General features: G+C 37.3%; 2 protein-coding genes across 9 annotated transcripts; both read right to left on the bottom strand.

Annotated features, from left to right (window-relative positions):
- Nucleotides 1–3,541: 3,541 nt before the first annotated feature.
- Nucleotides 3,542–10,109, bottom strand: LOC113712286 (uncharacterized). Of its 7 annotated transcripts, XR_003453262.2 has the most exons (18): nt 9,708–10,103; nt 9,328–9,591; nt 9,106–9,203; nt 8,505–8,667; nt 8,298–8,408; nt 6,989–7,933; nt 6,751–6,903; nt 6,554–6,653; nt 6,360–6,454; nt 5,853–6,044; nt 5,654–5,710; nt 5,510–5,581; nt 5,257–5,355; nt 4,732–4,863; nt 4,431–4,604; nt 4,050–4,231; nt 3,827–3,945; nt 3,542–3,748 (listed from the first exon to the last, which is right to left on the bottom strand). XR_003453262.2 is itself a non-coding variant. In XM_072067261.1 (17 exons), exons 1-16 carry the CDS (start codon nt 9,810–9,812, stop codon nt 4,091–4,093), a joined length of 2,901 nt encoding a protein of 966 aa, XP_071923362.1. In that variant the 5' UTR covers nt 9,813–10,103; the 3' UTR covers nt 3,542–3,945; nt 4,050–4,090. The 7 variants fall into 7 exon arrangements, 3 of the variants coding, with proteins under 3 accessions (XP_071923362.1, XP_027091429.1, XP_071923363.1); XR_003453261.2 differs by having other exon boundaries at nt 3,827–4,231; XM_072067261.1 differs by having other exon boundaries at nt 3,542–3,945.
- Nucleotides 10,110–11,531: 1,422 nt separating this feature from the next.
- LOC113712750 (mitogen-activated protein kinase kinase kinase 5-like) lies at nt 11,532–17,267 on the bottom strand. 2 transcript variants are annotated; one of them, XM_027236302.2, is made up of 12 exons: nt 17,041–17,267; nt 16,523–16,938; nt 15,378–15,983; nt 15,215–15,302; nt 14,614–14,676; nt 14,355–14,518; nt 14,010–14,085; nt 13,479–13,538; nt 13,270–13,395; nt 12,670–12,879; nt 12,390–12,490; nt 11,532–12,266 (listed from the first exon to the last, which is right to left on the bottom strand). In XM_027236302.2, the coding sequence occupies exons 2-12, from the start codon at nt 16,894–16,896 to the stop codon at nt 11,990–11,992; spliced, it is 2,145 nt and encodes a 714-aa protein (XP_027092103.1). In that variant the 5' UTR covers nt 16,897–16,938; nt 17,041–17,267; the 3' UTR covers nt 11,532–11,989. The 2 variants fall into 2 exon arrangements, with proteins under 2 accessions (XP_027092103.1, XP_071923737.1); XM_072067636.1 differs by lacking the exons at nt 16,523–16,938; nt 17,041–17,267 and adding an exon at nt 16,223–16,352.
- Nucleotides 17,268–17,719: the final 452 nt, after the last annotated feature.

Below are 17,719 nucleotides of genomic sequence, written 5' to 3'. Positions count from 1 at the left end.
TAAATAAATGAAGAGAGAACACCAGGGTTTTATATTTGAACTAATGTCTTGGTAATTACTAGAAGAAATAATTGCTAAGGATTTGAGGTTGTGGAAGCAACCAATTGCAGCAAAATCGTATTCCCCGGTATAAGACCATTTTTTTTGTTTTGGCCCTTTCTGTCTTCTTTTTCAATTATGGTTTGAAAATTATACACTACCATTAGTGATGTTTGCTTTTAATTAGTAGTAGTTATATTTGTTGAATCCAATAATTTCATCATTGATCTAGGTGATCCCAAGCTACTCGCTGTTGTCCTCCACTTTTCTTCTTTTATCGAAAGTCGTCGCTTTGACACTAAATCACGTAGTAACCCTCTATTCCATCTCTCAGGCAAAAAAAAAAAAAAAAAAAAAAAAATCCCCTATTCAATTATTATGTATTTGTTTGCTTTTGAGCCAATCTTGTAGATCTCTTGTATTTCCACGGGAATAAAAGCCTATATGTCTCCGCCTTTTTAGCATAATAGTAGTTCATTTTATTCGATGAGAAAGGCCATACACTAGTCTAATATATTGCACATCGACTGTTCAACTTCCATCCACTAGTCTAGATGCATTGCTACAGTTTTGTGTTTGGATTATACCTTGTTTACACATTATTTACATAATACACTTATTTACTTATATCATCAATATATTTTTTAATTATTTTTTTATCTCTGTATATATTACATTTAAAAAAGTGTTATCCAAACTCAAAGGTATGCCGGATTTTTAAAGATTGGCAACACCTTGGAAATCTGATAAATATGGAAATGAAAATAATCTAAACAATTAGTACATTCTACTTATTAGGCAAAATAAACACAACTAGACCACTGGCGGATTTAAGGTGGGGGGGGCTCGTGCCCCCACTGCTCCCCTTAAATTCCTACAATATGCATAAAATTTTGATTTTATCTTAATTGTGTCTCCAAAGTTTTTTTTATGTAATAAATGAAAGAATTACATGATCTTTTAAATTGGTTCATGAACTAATATTCTAAAAGAATATGTGGATCACAATATTCCATTTGAAATAAGTTCAATTTTTTTTTTCATTTTAACTTATTGGTGAATATTTTTTTTACTTAAAAAACTAATAAAAGAGGAGGAAAAAAATTTTAGTGTTACTTTTGCCCCAATTAAAAATTTTTTCTGGCTCCACCACTGACTAGACTGACTAGCTCCAGGAGATTTTTCATTCCAAGACAAAATAAGCAAATGATAGACTAGTGTAGTGCATTAAATTTGATGGTACAAAAATATGAGTTGCGTAACAATTTCAAAGTCATCTTAATTGCTACTTACACACGTCCACATAGTTTGATAGTACACCATGACCGCTCCTGAGCTGTTAATGGCCATGATTTGGCCCCAACAAATTATGCATCTAGATCACAAGTTGTGCATCTATTTTAATACCATGTGTGGGACTCGCAAAATTTAATACTAAAGTTATACATTGTACAAACAAAGTTACGTCGTGTGCAACCGAAGTTACGCGCTGTTGAAAATGGCCAATACCGTTGGGGACGGTTGTACCTGCAACCGTCCGTGCCCCTTGTCTTTCTGACATTTTCTTACAAAAGTAAGAATTTTACGCAAATAAACCTAATCCCCACAGTAACTCCAAAAGCCGGCAACTTTTGGAGTCCTGTGAGGGACTTATCTACCCAAACCCCAACCCCCCAATACCGATGTGGGATAGAAACCCCACAGGGTGCCCCGCTGCTAAGAGATAAAGATCCCCAAGCCCCTGAGAATGAGTTTCTTTCTGACATTTTCTTACGAAAATAAAAATTTTACGCAAATAAACCTAATCTCCACGTGACCTTGTCCGACCCATGCGAAAGCGATGCATACTCATAGGAGCTGTAGTGTCCAAAACGAGGGAAAAACGCGAGTAGGCATAATGTTTTATTTTTTCTATTTATTTAAGTGGGCAAAACGTGAAATCTCTTAAAAGATGTTGGCTGAGCATATTATTATGACTTTTTCAGGGACTTGCTGTCCCGACGGTGCAAGCACATTTTCCACAACTAAGACCACTTCCCTGCAAGGATGCAGCCACGCTGAAGTCGACTCAATGCGAGGCAATAACCAGAAGCCAAGAAGCCCTCTTATTTGCAGGTCTCTATTTGTTCGCGTTTGGCAACAGCGGAGTAAAAGCAGCATTGCCATCCCTGGGAGCCGACCAATTTGATGAAAGGAACCCTCTGGAGGCACCTAAACTTGCCAGCTTCTTCAACTGGTTGTTATTCTCCATCACTACTGGAGCAATGCTTGGGGTCACTTTTTTAGTATGGATAAGTGCAAATCAGGGATGGGATTGGTCATCTGGTGTTTGTACTATTGCTGTAACAATGAGACTTCTGTTCTTGCGCATGGGAAGATCAATCTACCGAAATAATGTCCCCAAGGGCCCCTCCATCCCCCAGTATGGAAATTAAATCAAGTCTTTTATTAGTACATGTTATTTGCTAATTAGTAGTACTAGTTTCTATATTGTTTAGTCTTGTTTCTTTTCAGTAATACATCGGTTGAAGAGGTGAAGCAAGTTCCAAGTCCAAAGCCGAAGTTGTAAGTTGATTCCATTCGTGGATTCGGAAACTGTGAGTCAATTGAAAAAAATAATAACAATGGAATTTTGTGCCAAGACGACGGGCCATCTTCTGATCAACGAGATCGAAGATGGTTGCAGGAAGAATATGGTGTTATCCCCGCTATCATTCGATGCTGTACTCAGCATGATCGCTGCAGGATCGACTGGATTGACCTTGTACCAGATGTCCAAGTTCTTGAATGCAACAACCTTGATCATGTCAATTCAAAGTTAAAAAACTTGACGAGCATTGCATCATCATCAACTGATGATCACAACACCACCAATGGCAATCATGGTGGTGGTCCTGTTATCTGTCTGGCGAACGGACTGTGGGCAGACAAACAATACCCTCTAAAACCATCGTATCAAAGACTCGTTGAGAGAGTTCATAAAGCCCAAGCCAAGAACGTGGACTTTGTTAACCAGGTATGTTGATTATTTTTCTTTTGTTCTGGAATTCACTTGGCTTTATGGAGCTGTATTGAATCCTCTACTTCAGGACTGATCCTGTCAACTCTCTCGACAAGACCATTAGTTTTGGGGGTTAGGGTTTCCAGCTTCGAGTTGAACTTGGCATGATAATGATGACATTGTCTTGTTTTTACTCCAGTCGCTGGTGAATGTGTTTCTGCTGTTAACCATTTTCTGTTCCGCCGATGGTATAACCTCAGCTTCCTCATATGCCACACCAGTCTAAGAACGATTAAGCACAAAAATACCAACAGTCTATCTCAAAGGAATCGTTCAACCTTGCAGATGATAAAGGGCCTTTATCAGTTAAGCTGTGATTGCAGCCAGTGAAATCCACATGCTTTAAGAATCCATATGGGGTGCAGTTACCTCATAAAAATTTCAAATCATCTCTTATTTTCAATATAAAACACAGCAAACTGGTAATGCCACGCTCAAATCTATAGCCAACAAAATTGCAACATGCATTGATATAATTGTGGAAAAATTATTGTTAAAACCAATCTGTAAATTGACTGCAACGCCGCACTTACAAAACATCACACGTATGACAGCATATAAATTGTAATCACAACAACCAAGCGGCTAAACCAATGATATTTTCATCTCTAATAGTAATATCATCAGCAGTAGGAGAATGCAGAAGTCCTGAAACGATGATAAATATTTGTTCAATCAACTAGGGAAGCCAATCTACGACATTAAAAATCTATCAAACAAGTATACCTGCTATCTTCCTTCAAACAAAGTATGCGTGCTGTCTTAAATACATGATCCTCCAATCTCAAGCGCTTCAAGATGCGGTAAGCAAAGCAACCCAACTTCAATTTATCAACTTGCAGCTTCTGCATTAGGAGCTTATCAGGATGCAGAGATACCTAAATTCCTCATTCAACTATCACACCATGCTGAAAGACATCAATTTTTTGTTTTTCTGTTGATTTTATACCACACAGAGCAATAACCCAGTCCATCTTGACTTGGACGACCCTATCTTGAAGTAATAACATCCGAGCCCGAAGTTGTCATCAGGCTTCCACTATCAGACATGTAGAAATAATTGTAATTAATTCTCGTAACCAAATCTGCTAAATGAGGAAACTGCCCCACGTTCAGCTTGAAAGATAGAATCTGCAACGTAGTGACAAAGATGATGAAATCCTTTTCTCCTAAGCTGGAGAATATCAAAACTATAACCAAGATTAACCGCAGTTTTTCCATTATCCATGCTACTACACAACAGTGGATTTACACTTCAATCCACTAGCGCATGGACATAAATTTTCTTAGCATATGCATCAAAACCAACAAAAGGATAGAGAAGGAATACCCTGAGAAGGAAAGCTATGCATTCATCGAACTGTCTCTCTATCCGATCTACTTCCATTTCGCATCTTGTCTTTATGGCAGACACTGCTCCACCACTGCTTAGAGTCTGCTGTATGGAATAGAAGTCCAAAGCAAGTCCAAGGATATTGTTGATTCGGCTGGCTATCAATGCCCACTAGTAATGAAACAATAATCATCAAAAATGTTAACACAATTTATCTTATTAGTTTCTTAACAAAATGTCCAATAGAAAGGAAAAATAAGGGTAGGCAAAAGCAAAGTTATTGGAGGCAGTTATGGACCAGCTTGTCAGGAACAACAAAGCACTGTCTCTGAATTGACAAAAGATAGGATTCATGCACTTCAATGACTTCATCCAAAGACCTAGCTGCTGCAACACCTTCACAGAGTTCACGCCATGCACTGTGATATACCTGCACACAGCCTTCGTGTAAGAAGTGCAAGAAACCAAAATTTCTCTTCAAAGAAGATACGCATTGATACTCTCAACCTTGCATGTAGCGTACTTGTATTGCAAAATAAACCTAGCTGCATTTACACAATTTAATTTGAATGAAGATCATCCAAAATTCAAGTGAATCTTCTTAGAGAATATATCTTTGGTAGTTAAATTTTATACACGCAAAAGAGGCAAGCAAGTTTAGATTAGCTTGTTCTAATTTATTTGAAAAAAAATTAGTCTAAGAACCCTCTATCACATAACCACCTACAAATATGAAAGCCCTGTCCATCTTTATATGCAAGTAATACAAGAACCAAACCCTAAAAGTTGTTAACATACTAAACAAGGCGGTAAAATACATTACCCTGTCCATCACATACTGGTGAAAGGCATTGACAAAATGCAGTAATTTTTGCTCCAATAACCAATGGCGTTTGCGAGTAGTTGTAGCAGTGCTTCTATCCTGAGAGAGGCAAAGTATCGAATCAGTGATCTAAAGAATACCCTTGATAAGCCATGAAATTTTGTATTGCATAAGCCATGAAATTTTTGTTTAGCAATACAAAATTTCACTGCTGCAACATGATGAAAGCAAAAGAGAGTAAAAAATCAGGAACCTTCCACATCCACCTCCGAGCCTTATCAAGAACAAATTTTGCACGCTTGACCTTTAACAGGAAAATCATGACCTGTACCATATGTTCAGAAGAATTACCGTGCAAGACTAATTACAATTTGTCCATATGAAGCCAATTAGGTACCTGGTTATACTTCTTTAGTGCATCTACATTAGCTAGAAGTTCAAGTGGCCAGGAGACCTGTATATTCAAGAAACATGTGCACTTAAGATGTTCATCAACAAGGTATTATTCAAGGTAAATGAAGTAGAAGTGCTTGACAGCTCGCAAACAGCAGGCACCTCTTGAAAGCAGAAGCATGCATATAAATCATACTGCCTACCTTGTATGTAAAATTTAGTGACTGAAGGACATCAATTCCCATGGTCTGTAGTCGACTTTTGCGAGGAGTTGAGATTTGGATAGATGCACCATGTTGTTCATCCTCACTTAAATCAGAGTTTTTTGTGATGGACACAACCAATGAATCAGGTGTGCTCAGAAGTGAGCCATCAGCAGAGTTTCTAATAGATTCCTGAAGTAAACATAAGCATTGTCATTATTGAGGCACTAAATGTATATTCACCCTCACCAAGCAAACACGGTCACTTGCTAGTCCCATTATCAGTTAAGTAGTATTAAAACACCAACCTGTGAAGATAATTTGAAGAAAAATGCACCAACAAAAAAAGAGACAACTAACCAGTTTCCCTCATTCAGAAAAAGAGAACAGGCTTCCAATGAACATTATAGCATGACAAATATAGATCATTCATGGGAAGGAAGAAATGTAAAATCAGGACAGTACAGCACAATAGTACAAATATGGTTAAAGGTTCAGCATGTGCACCTGCAATATGGTGTTCAACTCAAAATCATCATCTAACGATTCTCCTTTATCTAACTTGTTAAAAATCACTACCAAAAAATGTTGCAGAAGATCCCCTGTAATAAAAAGGTTTCAAGCTTTCAATCAATGAATGGTATTTTCTGATAACACCCAAGATTGCTAGAAGTATCCGTTTGACCAATATCCTAGAATACCTGAACCTAACAAATATATGGCGCGTAATACTTCTAGCTCATCCAGCAATCTCCAGTCATATAGTAGCTTTGACAATATAATCCTACCAATATAATCTGCCTGTAGATTAATGAAAATAACTTCTAAATATAATTCAGCCTTAAGAATGTAGGCAACAAATAAGACACCGAAAACCAAAAATAATTGTGCAGTCCACCTGTTTCTTGATGTAGGCAATAAGGCATTCCTGTAGAATAACAACAGGAAGTGGGGTAACCTTTGGTTCAGCACTCTGCATCCAACTTAGAATTCTTGATGGAAGGGTACTATTTTTCTCAAATGGCAAAAACTCTGAAATGTGAAGGTCCTCCTGTTCCGCCACAGAAAGAATTGCTCAGATTTCAAATGTTCTAAAAACTACTGTGACAAACATAGTAATAACAAAATAGCTATACCTGAAAAGATGGAAGCAAAGTCATAAATGGAAATAGCATCTCTAACATTTTTGTTTCTTCCTGTCTACGAACATATTCAGATTCATCAAACCAAAAGCCAAAAGTAAAATCTGTGCTTTTTTCCTCAGAACAAGATCCACTATTTTTGTAAAATACAGCCTTTCTTAATTCCTTGTCATCTAAAGGAGGAAGATACAAATTTCTAGACAAACTTAATGCACTCTGAGCATCCTTATTCCCGTAAAGAAATCTCTGACAAACAGTTATAGCAGGATTTTGAGGACAATATGTTCCAACACAAGGAACATCATCAACTCCATCAGGACCTAGTTTTTCTTTCTGTAAGCTAAAGACATCCGTATCTATATGTGTAGATCCTGAAACAATCTCTCTTTTCTGCCCCAATACATTGGCCAAGATTTTATACCAGACCTTATCTGATGATATAAATGGTAAAATCTCGCCATTTCTCTCTTCTTTCTCCTTTCCCACAGGAGATTCAAATGAAGAAACAATCAAATTATCACGCCAAACATATTCAGATATGTGATCGCTATGACCAATCAGTGCCGCCAATGACACGCAAAAGACCTCTGATAAAGTCAAACCAGCTATACACCGCCTAATCTCATGGTTATCGGCAGGTACATCTGAAAGTGATGGCAAAGGTGCATGTCGTATAAGCTGCAAGGACTTCCCAGCAGAAACAATTGCCTTACCCATGTCCTTAATGAACAAAGGACAAACATGATGTTCTATCTCCCCCCCCTCTTTTTCTCTCGTAGAAATCGACTCTCTTCCAGTAATATCTTTTTTGTCTTTTAGTAAAACATCAGATGAGGAACCGATCTCCAGGTTTTTAATTTTTGCTGTCCTTAGCAGATAGCTCTTCTCCCAAAACTCAGTCTCATCAATTGCAATTCCTTTGTTAGCATAAAAGAACATCTGGCAAAAACAGAATGATCAAAAAAGGCAGATTATGACCAAATACACAAGTATACAGTGGAGACTGAGTCAAAATGCCTGCTTTATAAAGAAATGATGAAAGTCATGTTTTGCCTAAGAGAAATGTTGCAGGACTACCTACACAGATTTGCTGACTCTTTGACTGCTCATTTATCCTTATCACAAAATTGAATACAGTTCAAACTGATTCAAAGAAGGTCACAATACAATAGGCAAATCAAGTTTTGAGTATTGAGTCATTAATTGTGAAAAACAAGCACCAAACAAGTATCATAACTTGACCATTTTCGTAACAGCGTGCTCCAACCAAGAGATACACAATACAACTTTCATGAAGTATTACCTCCTCAAAAGGGTCGTCGAGAGTCCCTTCAAAAAGCCAAGAATCAAGACCCTCAACATAAGGCAGTAGACTCCCAGTAAATATGTAAAGTAACATCCGATAAGCATCCTCCTGAAAGAGCATTATTTGGATCAGCAAAGCTTAATCAAGGCATGCACAGAAACTGGGTACAGAAACTCTTTGACACAACCAACATAGCTTCACAACCTCACCCCCTTGCACAAGACAAACTTCATCGAGTTTTCTGTATAGCTGATTAAGAATGTAAACAGCAACATCTGCTGCTGCTATATAAGAATTGGGTTCAAAATAGGCTCCTGGAACAGCTTCATGCACAATTTGCAACAGATACTCAGCTCCTGAGCACAGACTACAAAAGACAAACACAATCAGGAGCTATTACAAAATGAAAACTCCAGAAAGAGAACCAAGCTGCTAATATCAAAGCACTAGACAACAAAGGGCAATATAAAAAGTGCGTCCATCTAGTTGTGCTTCTATCTAGTTGACAGAAGTACGTATAGTACAAAACACTGGCCACACAGAAGTTCCACAAAGCAAAAACAACTGCAGTGCTCTCAACAGAGTAAAGTATGGAAGGGAAAAGTAAAAGCAAGAATCAAGTCCTACAACAATATAAAAACCAGGTGTTTTTGCTAATTAAATTTGCAAGAGACGTGATGAAACTGTGATCTTTTCAACGAAGACGGAAGATTCTTGAGATGAGAGGTTTATTTGCTCGAAGACACCCAACTAGGGAAACCATGTATTTCCTTAATCCAACAAAATCTCTCAGTGGTATTCATACCTTGATAAAGAGCTCGACAGTCCCAAGAGGGTTGCAATCATTTTACCATCACTGGTACTTATGTTTTCTTCCTCTCTCAAAGCAACATCTCGCAATTTCTACACCCAAAGAATCAGAAGCAAACAAACAGGTATTGAAACATTTGTCTTGAAACCAGCAATCATAAGCATGAAAAAAAAAAACAAAAGGCAGTAACTTTTAACATAGTATAAAAATGCATACTTTAAGCCAGGCAGAAACAGAGCAAGCAAATGCTCGCAAAGTAGGTGGAGGTGATCGAGCTGATTTGTGAATCTTATTCACAAGGATTTCCACCAGTTTTAAACAAGTAGCGGCATAGGTGAACTGATCAAGAATGCCGTAAAGACTCGTCCGCGTGAGATGGGATACATAAATCCCAGTTTTAACTCGAAAAGACTGCCCAATATGGTCCCAATAAAACAAATCACTTGAGAAACCTTGGCATATATGCAACGCTCCTTTCACCTAAAACCAAATGGAAAAAGGCTACATTCAAAACTTCAACTCTACAAAAGCTTGTGGTTACTTCATAAACCATGTTTAAAAAAGAAAAAAATTTAGGAAGAAATAGTTGAACATACCAATTCAATTTCACTAGTACTTAAAGAAGGCAACGGGGCTGCAAAATGTAAGCCATCAGAGAAAGAACTGTGAACTTTACTGATTAAACTTGCTGGAACTTCCATTCTGGTTCGATCAATTAAATCAATCTATCTATCAGCTATAATACCAACAAAAGCGAGGAATGGCGGGAGTTTCTTCTTCCCATTTTGGAGAAGAATTTTACATACCCGTCTTCCTGACTAGACGAAAATGCTGCCAGAAAAACAAAAAGGGCTGATTTTAGGATAATCTGTCCTGCTTTGTGGGCTGCTGGGCTGTCGAATAATAATGATGCGAGGGCAGAAAGGAATGTGTTTTTTCGAAGAGGGGCCGGAGTTGGAGGTAATGGCCGGAAAGGGCAAGGAAGAAATAAATGAAATGGCGGGGCAAATTGCCCAAATAGTCGTCAGTTTAATTTTAACCTTTTTCATCTCAAAAAAAAAATTTTGTTTTTTGTTTTTATATTGAACAACTTGACCGCACTTAATAGTGAACAAATAATTGGAAAATTTTGGTAAAAGAAAAAAGGAAAAATTGAAATTCATACGTATGCTGGAATTTTCTTTTTGGTTTTTGGTTTTTATATTGAACAATTTGATTGCACTTAATACTGGAATAAATAATTGGAAAATTTTGGTAAAAGGAATTAAGGAGAAATGAAATTCAGAAGTATGGTGTAATTTTTGAGAAATTTTTGAACGGGGTCTGGTTACTAATCATGGATTAAAAAAGATCATAAGTTTACTGTTAAATGATTAATTATTCTCGTAACAAGGGGCATATTATTTATTTAATTGTAATGTGTACCTTAATGAATAAAAATGTACACTTTGATAAATACATGCACATTGAAAATTGAGAGATGTACACATATGTATATTCAAATGTTCATCTATGTGAGAAAGAGAAAATATAAGTGAGATGTTTCGGATTCGAACCCTCTTACTTAGGGGTTACACTTTAAAAAAATATTCATCTGTGATGTATGTGCATGTACAAGTGCTAATATGTACATCAAGGATATTCGTAATTTTTTTCTATAAAATAAATTTTTTCACCATTTATGAAGAATAACTCGTACCATTTACAAATTTTCTGAAAATTACACCTTACTTATAAATTGCTATTCTTCCTATTTCTTTTTTCTATAATTTTTCCTGAATAAAAAAAAATCAACAGAGTACCTGTATACTCAATAAGTTCAAGAAAGAAAATATAAAAAAGAAAATTGTCCGACTAGATTTTAATTTGCTTGGTATTTTATGGGTTGATAGTCTATATCCCTATTATGCTTCTTTTTTTCGTTTATACTTTCAAAAGTTAAAAGTGATCTTGCATTCAAATTGGGAATTTGTTTTTCATTTAAACAAAATATCTTACTAATTTTTTTTTAATTAGTAACTCATCGAGTGTGTTTGGACAGTCAATTATTTGGCCAAATATATTTGCTGATATTACCGTTACAATTTTCAATACACCTTTTTATCTTCCCAATTACCTTTTTATCTCACATACATCACATCATAAAAAGTGCTACAGTAAAAATATTTCAAATAACTTACAATCCAAACACACTAGATGTCAAGTGGGATTCATATCTTGTTCTGCAAAACTTGTTTTGCTCATCATTGTATTCCTTTTTTGAATGATGTGTATCTATGGTGGACAAATTCCAGGATGGATGCTACAATGGCAACTAGGATTGAAGGACAACTAGAACCATAGACTATAAAGAGGGGCTTGGTAACTGAGCACCAGAAAGCATCCTCGTCAGTTTCGAAATGTAAGCAAGCAGTACAAAAGAAGAAAGAAGGATCATGGAGTTCCCTAAATTGGAAAATGAGAGAAAATAAAGAACAATTTCCACAAGAATTCAAGACAACATTGAACTTTTTAGCATATATTTACAGACTATACCGAATTGAGTGCTGCCATGCTAACATCAATAATGGAATACATCACTCTCTACTTGCTTGGAGTGGTAGTCTTCTGTTAGAAAGTCATACAACTTCTTCTGCAGAGGCTGTATCATTACGGAGGGTGCGACTGGCCACAGTTCCAATTCCGAAGTGGCTCAGTTTAATAAAGTCATTCATGATTGAACTATTGGAGACTATATCATGCCTTGTGGATACTGAAATTCTGCTGCACGAATGCCCCTTCTGCTTTTAACTTGACCGAGCTACTTGCCAACTCCTGTGCAAGGCTAGCTACCCTAAGGCCTTGCATGAAATTTCTATTTCCTTTCTAATCTATTGTCTCAAACCTGCCAGCGTGGGGTTTTCCCTCCTTCATGTTTTCCAAAACACTGTTTTGTAACTTTTTTACGATCAACAGAACACCCAAAAACATAAATGTTATCAAAGGGCCTCTTATTAATCCCCGTACCCGCTGGTAAACTGTTGCAAATGTCAGGAGGGCTAATATTTCGTGAAGTACTGTTGAGCTCCGGTGAAGAGACATCAAGGGTTGAACAAGGAGACTGGCGGGAAGCGAATCCAAAATCTGAGACTTGAGGAGAAGATTGCAGGCATTCGCTGGAACAATAGACGAGTTCTCCAGTTACTAAGCCGGTCTTAATACATTTGCCCACTGTTCCCCAGTATTTCAGCAAATTCAACCACCAAACAGCAGTGGGGTGGGTAGAAGGAAAATATTACCTGTTGTGGGGCACTTCCCTATTCTTAACAGATAGGCTTGGCAGATCTGACATCAAATTCTTGGTACGCTCTATGGAATCTTTTGGGCTTTGTGGCTTATCCTGTAACAGACACCATGAATTAGTACCAACTCGTGTACATTACAATTTAGGAAAACACATGCATTTATGAAACATAACGTAATAGTTTCAAGCTCGACAGCAATTGCACAGACTATATACTAGAAGAAGTGTGGTAGGACTAATCAAAGTTTTATAAAGGGAAAGGATAAGAACATTACAGATAATGTCACTCCAGAAAATTCTTCCAAACAGCTTGCTACATTTTGATCACATGAATTTCTTAAGAAAGCATGCCCAAGCAACACAGCAGCTGATGGCCGATCTTCAGGCCGACGCTGAAAGCACCGTTGAAGGAAATCCTTCCCTTCTGGAGATAAGGTCTCAGGTATATGTGGCGATCTGTGCAACACATTGAACATAGCTTGCACCTAATATTAAGTACAATGACATGACTTGTCAGGAATCGCTCTTTGGAACAATCTAATGCTGAAAGGAGATAAAAACACTGATGGTTACTGAATTATTTCGTCGATCTCCCCTAATAGACTAATCAGCTTGATGTAATTCTAGGCGTGTACTCAGAAAATGATAAGGTGGGAGTGTTATTTGTTAACAATTAAAATACTTTCCGAGTCTATGAACTAAACAATGGCAACTAAAACAGAGATATTTTCGCACTTGATTTTTTTTTTTTTTTCACTAACTAATTTTAGAGATCATGAGGACTCAACAGTTTCCTTGCCAGGATCAAGTTTCATAAATCAAGAAAGAAAATTTTCTCCAGAAAAGCACTAGCTAAAGCTGAGTCATAAGCCTACCCCATTAAATTCACTCCATGGAGGTTTTCCTGTTAACATTTCAATTACTGTACAACCCAAGCTCCATATATCAACCCCATAGGCAAGCTCTGAATTGGTATCTTTTCGCATAGCAGCCTGCAAGACCTATAAAAGAAGGAAAAGCATTGGAGTTTAAGCAGCTACAATCAGCTTGGTAATGATAAATGAGTGCTGCATGTAATTTGTACCTCTGGAGCCATCCAATGAGGACTTCCTTTCAAAGAAAGATCAGTGGCATGTCCTGTAAGCTGAATAGACAATAATCTTACCACGCAAAATTTGAGCAAAGGAAGAAAGAACAAAATACTGATTCTCTTAGCAGTAAATTCCGTATATTTCAAATGAATTAATTGGTGAAACAAGTCAGATTGTTGTCTCAAAATCACATCAAAAAGGAAATGTCCACTTCCTAAATTTTTGTCAGCTATTCTAGTTAGTCATATGTGGAAAATGGAGGAGTTGCTTCTATTTAGACACTTACTATCCAGATTAGAAAAGTTGTTAACCCAGTGAGAGAGTTTTCTACGCTATGCAGTGTGCTGTCTTGTAGAATCTCAGATTATGAGAAGGCGTACATAGGCAACAATAACTGCTGAAAGTGTTGAACTCATGAATAAAAGCGAGACAGAAAGCTTCACCCAATTTGCAAAATTCTAATGCATGGAGTTCAAAATGTATTTAACAAGATTAAACTTGTAGTAAAAACTTGAGGAACTCACATGTTTTGCCAGACCGAAGTCTGCAAGCTTGACAACTCCATTTGCATCTACTAGCAAATTTGCCCCTTTAATGTCCCTATGTAGGAGAACCACAAATCATCAACATTTAAGAAACTATTTAATATAGCATCAATATATTAATCAGGCCTTTCAAAGATGTTCTTTCTCTGAACAATTAGAGGTTCAAAACATGCCTCACACTTTTTTGCCAACTGCAATTCAATTTATAATACTTTTCTCTTTGTAAAGTAGATTTAAAGAAGCTATTTCACGAACCATAATATGGTTAAGAGAGATTATTAGAATGGAGTGTACTCAACCAACCACATAAACAATGTGGCTTACCTGTGTATTGTCTTCTTACTGTGTAAGTAAGCCAATCCTGAGACGATGTGACGAGTAAAATTGCGAACTATACTCTCTGTCATAGCTCCACAGTGGTCACGAACATACTTATTTATTGATCCTGGATGAACATACTCCAAATATATGCAAAAGCGATCTTCAATCTACACAAAAGTAGCATTTAACACTTCAGTGTGCTTGTACTTCTCCAAGGGAAAACATGGCTGAATAGACTAGTACAAAGCAGAGAGTTACTTACGGTTCCACTGCCATAATACTGTACAATATTTGGATGCTTAAATTGACGAAGAACTTTGATCTCCTGAACAAAAGAAAGCACATTGAAAATTATTTTTTGCCTGATAAATAATACGGAGACAAAGCAATGTATATATGCAATTAGTTAAACATATGGTTCTCTTCTCTGGTCCGTTTTAGTGAATTTGCAGCTTTTCAAATACGATAGACAAAGAGTTCCACTATTTAGAGATGTAGTACTGCTCGAGTAGCATATGACCCTAGTATCATCTTTAAAACCTTGCATTACAGTCAAGAAGTTCAAGTTTCTCCACACTGTTAACAAGCTTCCAAAGTCATTGCAATTGCAGCAGGGAAAATAGATAAGACGGTAATAGTAACAGAAAACAAATCTAAAAGCAGTACATCTTAAATCCACATAAATGTCAAACCACACAAACTGACTACAAAGGGTGAAAGATTTTCTTAGAATATCAGTTGATGGCCAAAACTGATATTACAGAGAAACAAACTCACCAAGAGATTGACATTTATAGAGCTTTTCTCCATTTTTAAAGTAAGCACAAAACATCAGTAACATAATTGTGTAAAACAAAAACTACCTGCTCTAACTGCTTTATGCATTCTTGAGCTTTAGAATCGTCAGGAACAAGATCAACCTCTTTCATGGCGCACAGAGCTCCAGTTTTACTGCCATAAAATAAAACCAAATCTTATGTTCCTGTATCAGCAGAAACAGGACGAAACATCAGTTTGGCAACCTACCAGTTCGTTGCAACATAAACACTTCCATATGTACCACGTCCTATGAGTTTTCCTTTTTTCCATTGTGCTATAACTGGTGATACATCTGATTTGTCCACGTTTTGATAGGTTAGGGATGATTGCGATGGCCTTAAAACTCCTGGTGGAAGAGGCAATGGGTGGACATTGGCATTGTTACCATCGAACCATGTCTCTGAGTGAGATTTATGATATGAATGCAACGCAGCACCATTGTTTTTCCTGACATTCATGCAAGGATTTTGTGATGTTGGGCTTCGAACCGGTGAATGATCAGGGCTACATGGAAGTTTTGTGGGCAACAATGGTGGGGGAGAACCAGTGACCCTGTCCTGAGGTGAAGTTTCTAAAGCAGATGAAGCTCGAAATGGGTAATGGAAATCCACCGTACTGAATCTTGGGCTAAGAGCTGGACTTGAAAAACCACTACTGGGAGCACTCCTTGCAGGAATATTAACCGTAAAGTCACGTCGAACCCCCTCAACGTTAAGGCCATTGAAGAATCCCCTGCGACGGTAAGTTGGAGATTTAGAAGATCTCCTGACCAGATCATCACTACTTTTCCCCAATATTCCTTGAAAGGAATTGCTGCAATATATCACGGATACAGAAACTAGAATTAAATTCAACATTGATCCCACTAATATTAAGAGGATACAAAATCTTATTCTACATTAAACCCAAAAAACATGCAAACGCACACTGACATACAAGTACAAAGTAGATGTTATAACAGAAACATCACAGTTTCAAACAGCCAAACTACCTTTGCCAAATGTGCAAGATACTTAAATCAAAGAAAGGTCCAAACTTGGAAAACTGGTAACCTTTTTTTCAGCTTTTCATCCGACATTTTAGATTATTTTGTTCTGGTATAACACACATATAACTGGCCAATCTAGGGATTTCTCCAGTTCTCATATTTCCCCCATCCACTTTAGTAGAAACAACTCCCCTTTTCGAGAATCCCATTAATCATAAACCTGAAAAAGCAAGTACCTATTAGAGACTAGTTCCTATAAATTCACAGATTAGATTTTCTGCCTCGACTAATTTACAATTTGATCAGTTTCATAAAATCAGATAAAATTCCTAATTTGAGGAGAAAGGCAAAGGAAGACTCTCACCCTGTAATTGCAGGGCTTGAGGAGGGATCTAATTCCCCCCTGCAGCTTGGCCCTTCTCTTGGTAAAGGCAAATTATCGCAACTTCTACTACATCTTCGAGTGGAAGACAATTCTGGAAGAGGCAGGGGCTGAGGCACGGCTGATCTTGACCAGTGGTGACGTGACCTGAACCAACTGGACCCAGAACCCTTTTCCGGGGAGGCCGGCAAGGACTTAACTTGCCACACACCAAGCTCATCATCCCCAACGTGCCTGAGTTTAGGCTGCCTAATTAGCTTTCTCTTGGAATTACCTTTCAGGGGTGAATCAGAAGGGGAAGTGGAAGCTGAAGAAGTTGCAGAGGAAGGTGAAAATGCAGCCCATTTAGGAAGCATTTGATCATTTGAATTATTGAGAATTGCTATGACAATTGCTATCTGTATAATTGGAAAATAACGTTGTCTTCATCTTATGAAACAAGTATTAATGAACTGCTAGTTGTACAAGACTAGTAAGCTAAGTAAGGAAGGTATTATTACTAGTGATGATGGAGACGGAACAAAAATATTTGGTGGTGGAGGGAAGCTGGCAATGGTGGCTTTGGTGCGGCATTGAACTTCGAAGAAAACGCGAGAGTCATCGCATGATCTAATTCTGCACGAAATCCACGACACATAATACTACTAATTTGTCAATGCTGGAAGTTGACGTCTTGTTCGTTTTGTTTTTTTTTTTTCTTTCATGCAATGTCAAAAGATTTGGTCCTTTGAGTTGGGGTTTGAAGACATTCACGGGATGGGAAATATTTCCCTGGTCTTCCTTCCTTTGTATTTGTACTTCTTTGGTCTTTTTTTTAATTATTTTTTAACATGCTAAGTGAAAATTAAACAAGGAAAGGGAGGAAAAGTATAGCAACTTTCCTCCTTATCATGATGGGAGTTTGTTTTGACTCGTACACAAAAGAAGGTCTAGTTCAATCAGTAACCCTTGTTTGACATTTCTTTTAATTCGTGTTACTGATTAACATTAATTATTGTCTATATTGATCAGCTAAGCTTAGCTAACTCCCTCCAAGAACAGAGCAAATCACTACTGTGTTTATCTTAACCTTGTGACAAGTAATATCTTTATAAGATTTACAAGTAAGCTCGAATAGTTGCTGAAAATCGTGTGACTAATGCAATTGAAATGCTGTGATCACTTGGCTGACCTTTTCGA

This window comes from Coffea arabica, chromosome 10e (assembly GCF_036785885.1).
Source record: "Coffea arabica cultivar ET-39 chromosome 10e, Coffea Arabica ET-39 HiFi, whole genome shotgun sequence".
In the NCBI taxonomy this organism is placed as follows: domain Eukaryota; kingdom Viridiplantae; phylum Streptophyta; class Magnoliopsida; order Gentianales; family Rubiaceae; genus Coffea; species Coffea arabica.
This window is presented reverse-complemented; position numbering and strand designations above follow the sequence as displayed.

Bases quoted from the DNA above. Each gene is read 5' to 3' on its own strand.
- LOC113712286 (XM_027235628.2), bottom strand. From the start codon at position 9,812: ATGGAAGTTCCAGCAAGTTTAATCAGTAAAGTTCACAGTTCTTTCTCT. The intron at 9,592-9,707 runs GTATGTTCAACT...ATTTGGTTTTAG, and splicing joins GTACTAGTGAAATTGAATTG to GTGAAAGGAGCGTTGCATAT. The intron at 6,045-6,359 runs GTGCACATGCTG...TGTTTACTTCAG, and splicing joins AGTTGAACACCATATTGCAG to GAATCTATTAGAAACTCTGC.
- LOC113712750 (XM_027236302.2), bottom strand. From the start codon at position 16,896: ATGCTTCCTAAATGGGCTGCATTTTCACCTTCCTCTGCAACTTCTTCA. The intron at 15,984-16,522 runs GTGAGAGTCTTC...GATATATTGCAG, and splicing joins TCAAGCCCTGCAATTACAGG to CAATTCCTTTCAAGGAATAT. The intron at 12,267-12,389 runs GTAATATTTTCC...CTATTGTTCCAG, and splicing joins AGGGAAGTGCCCCACAACAG to CGAATGCCTGCAATCTTCTC.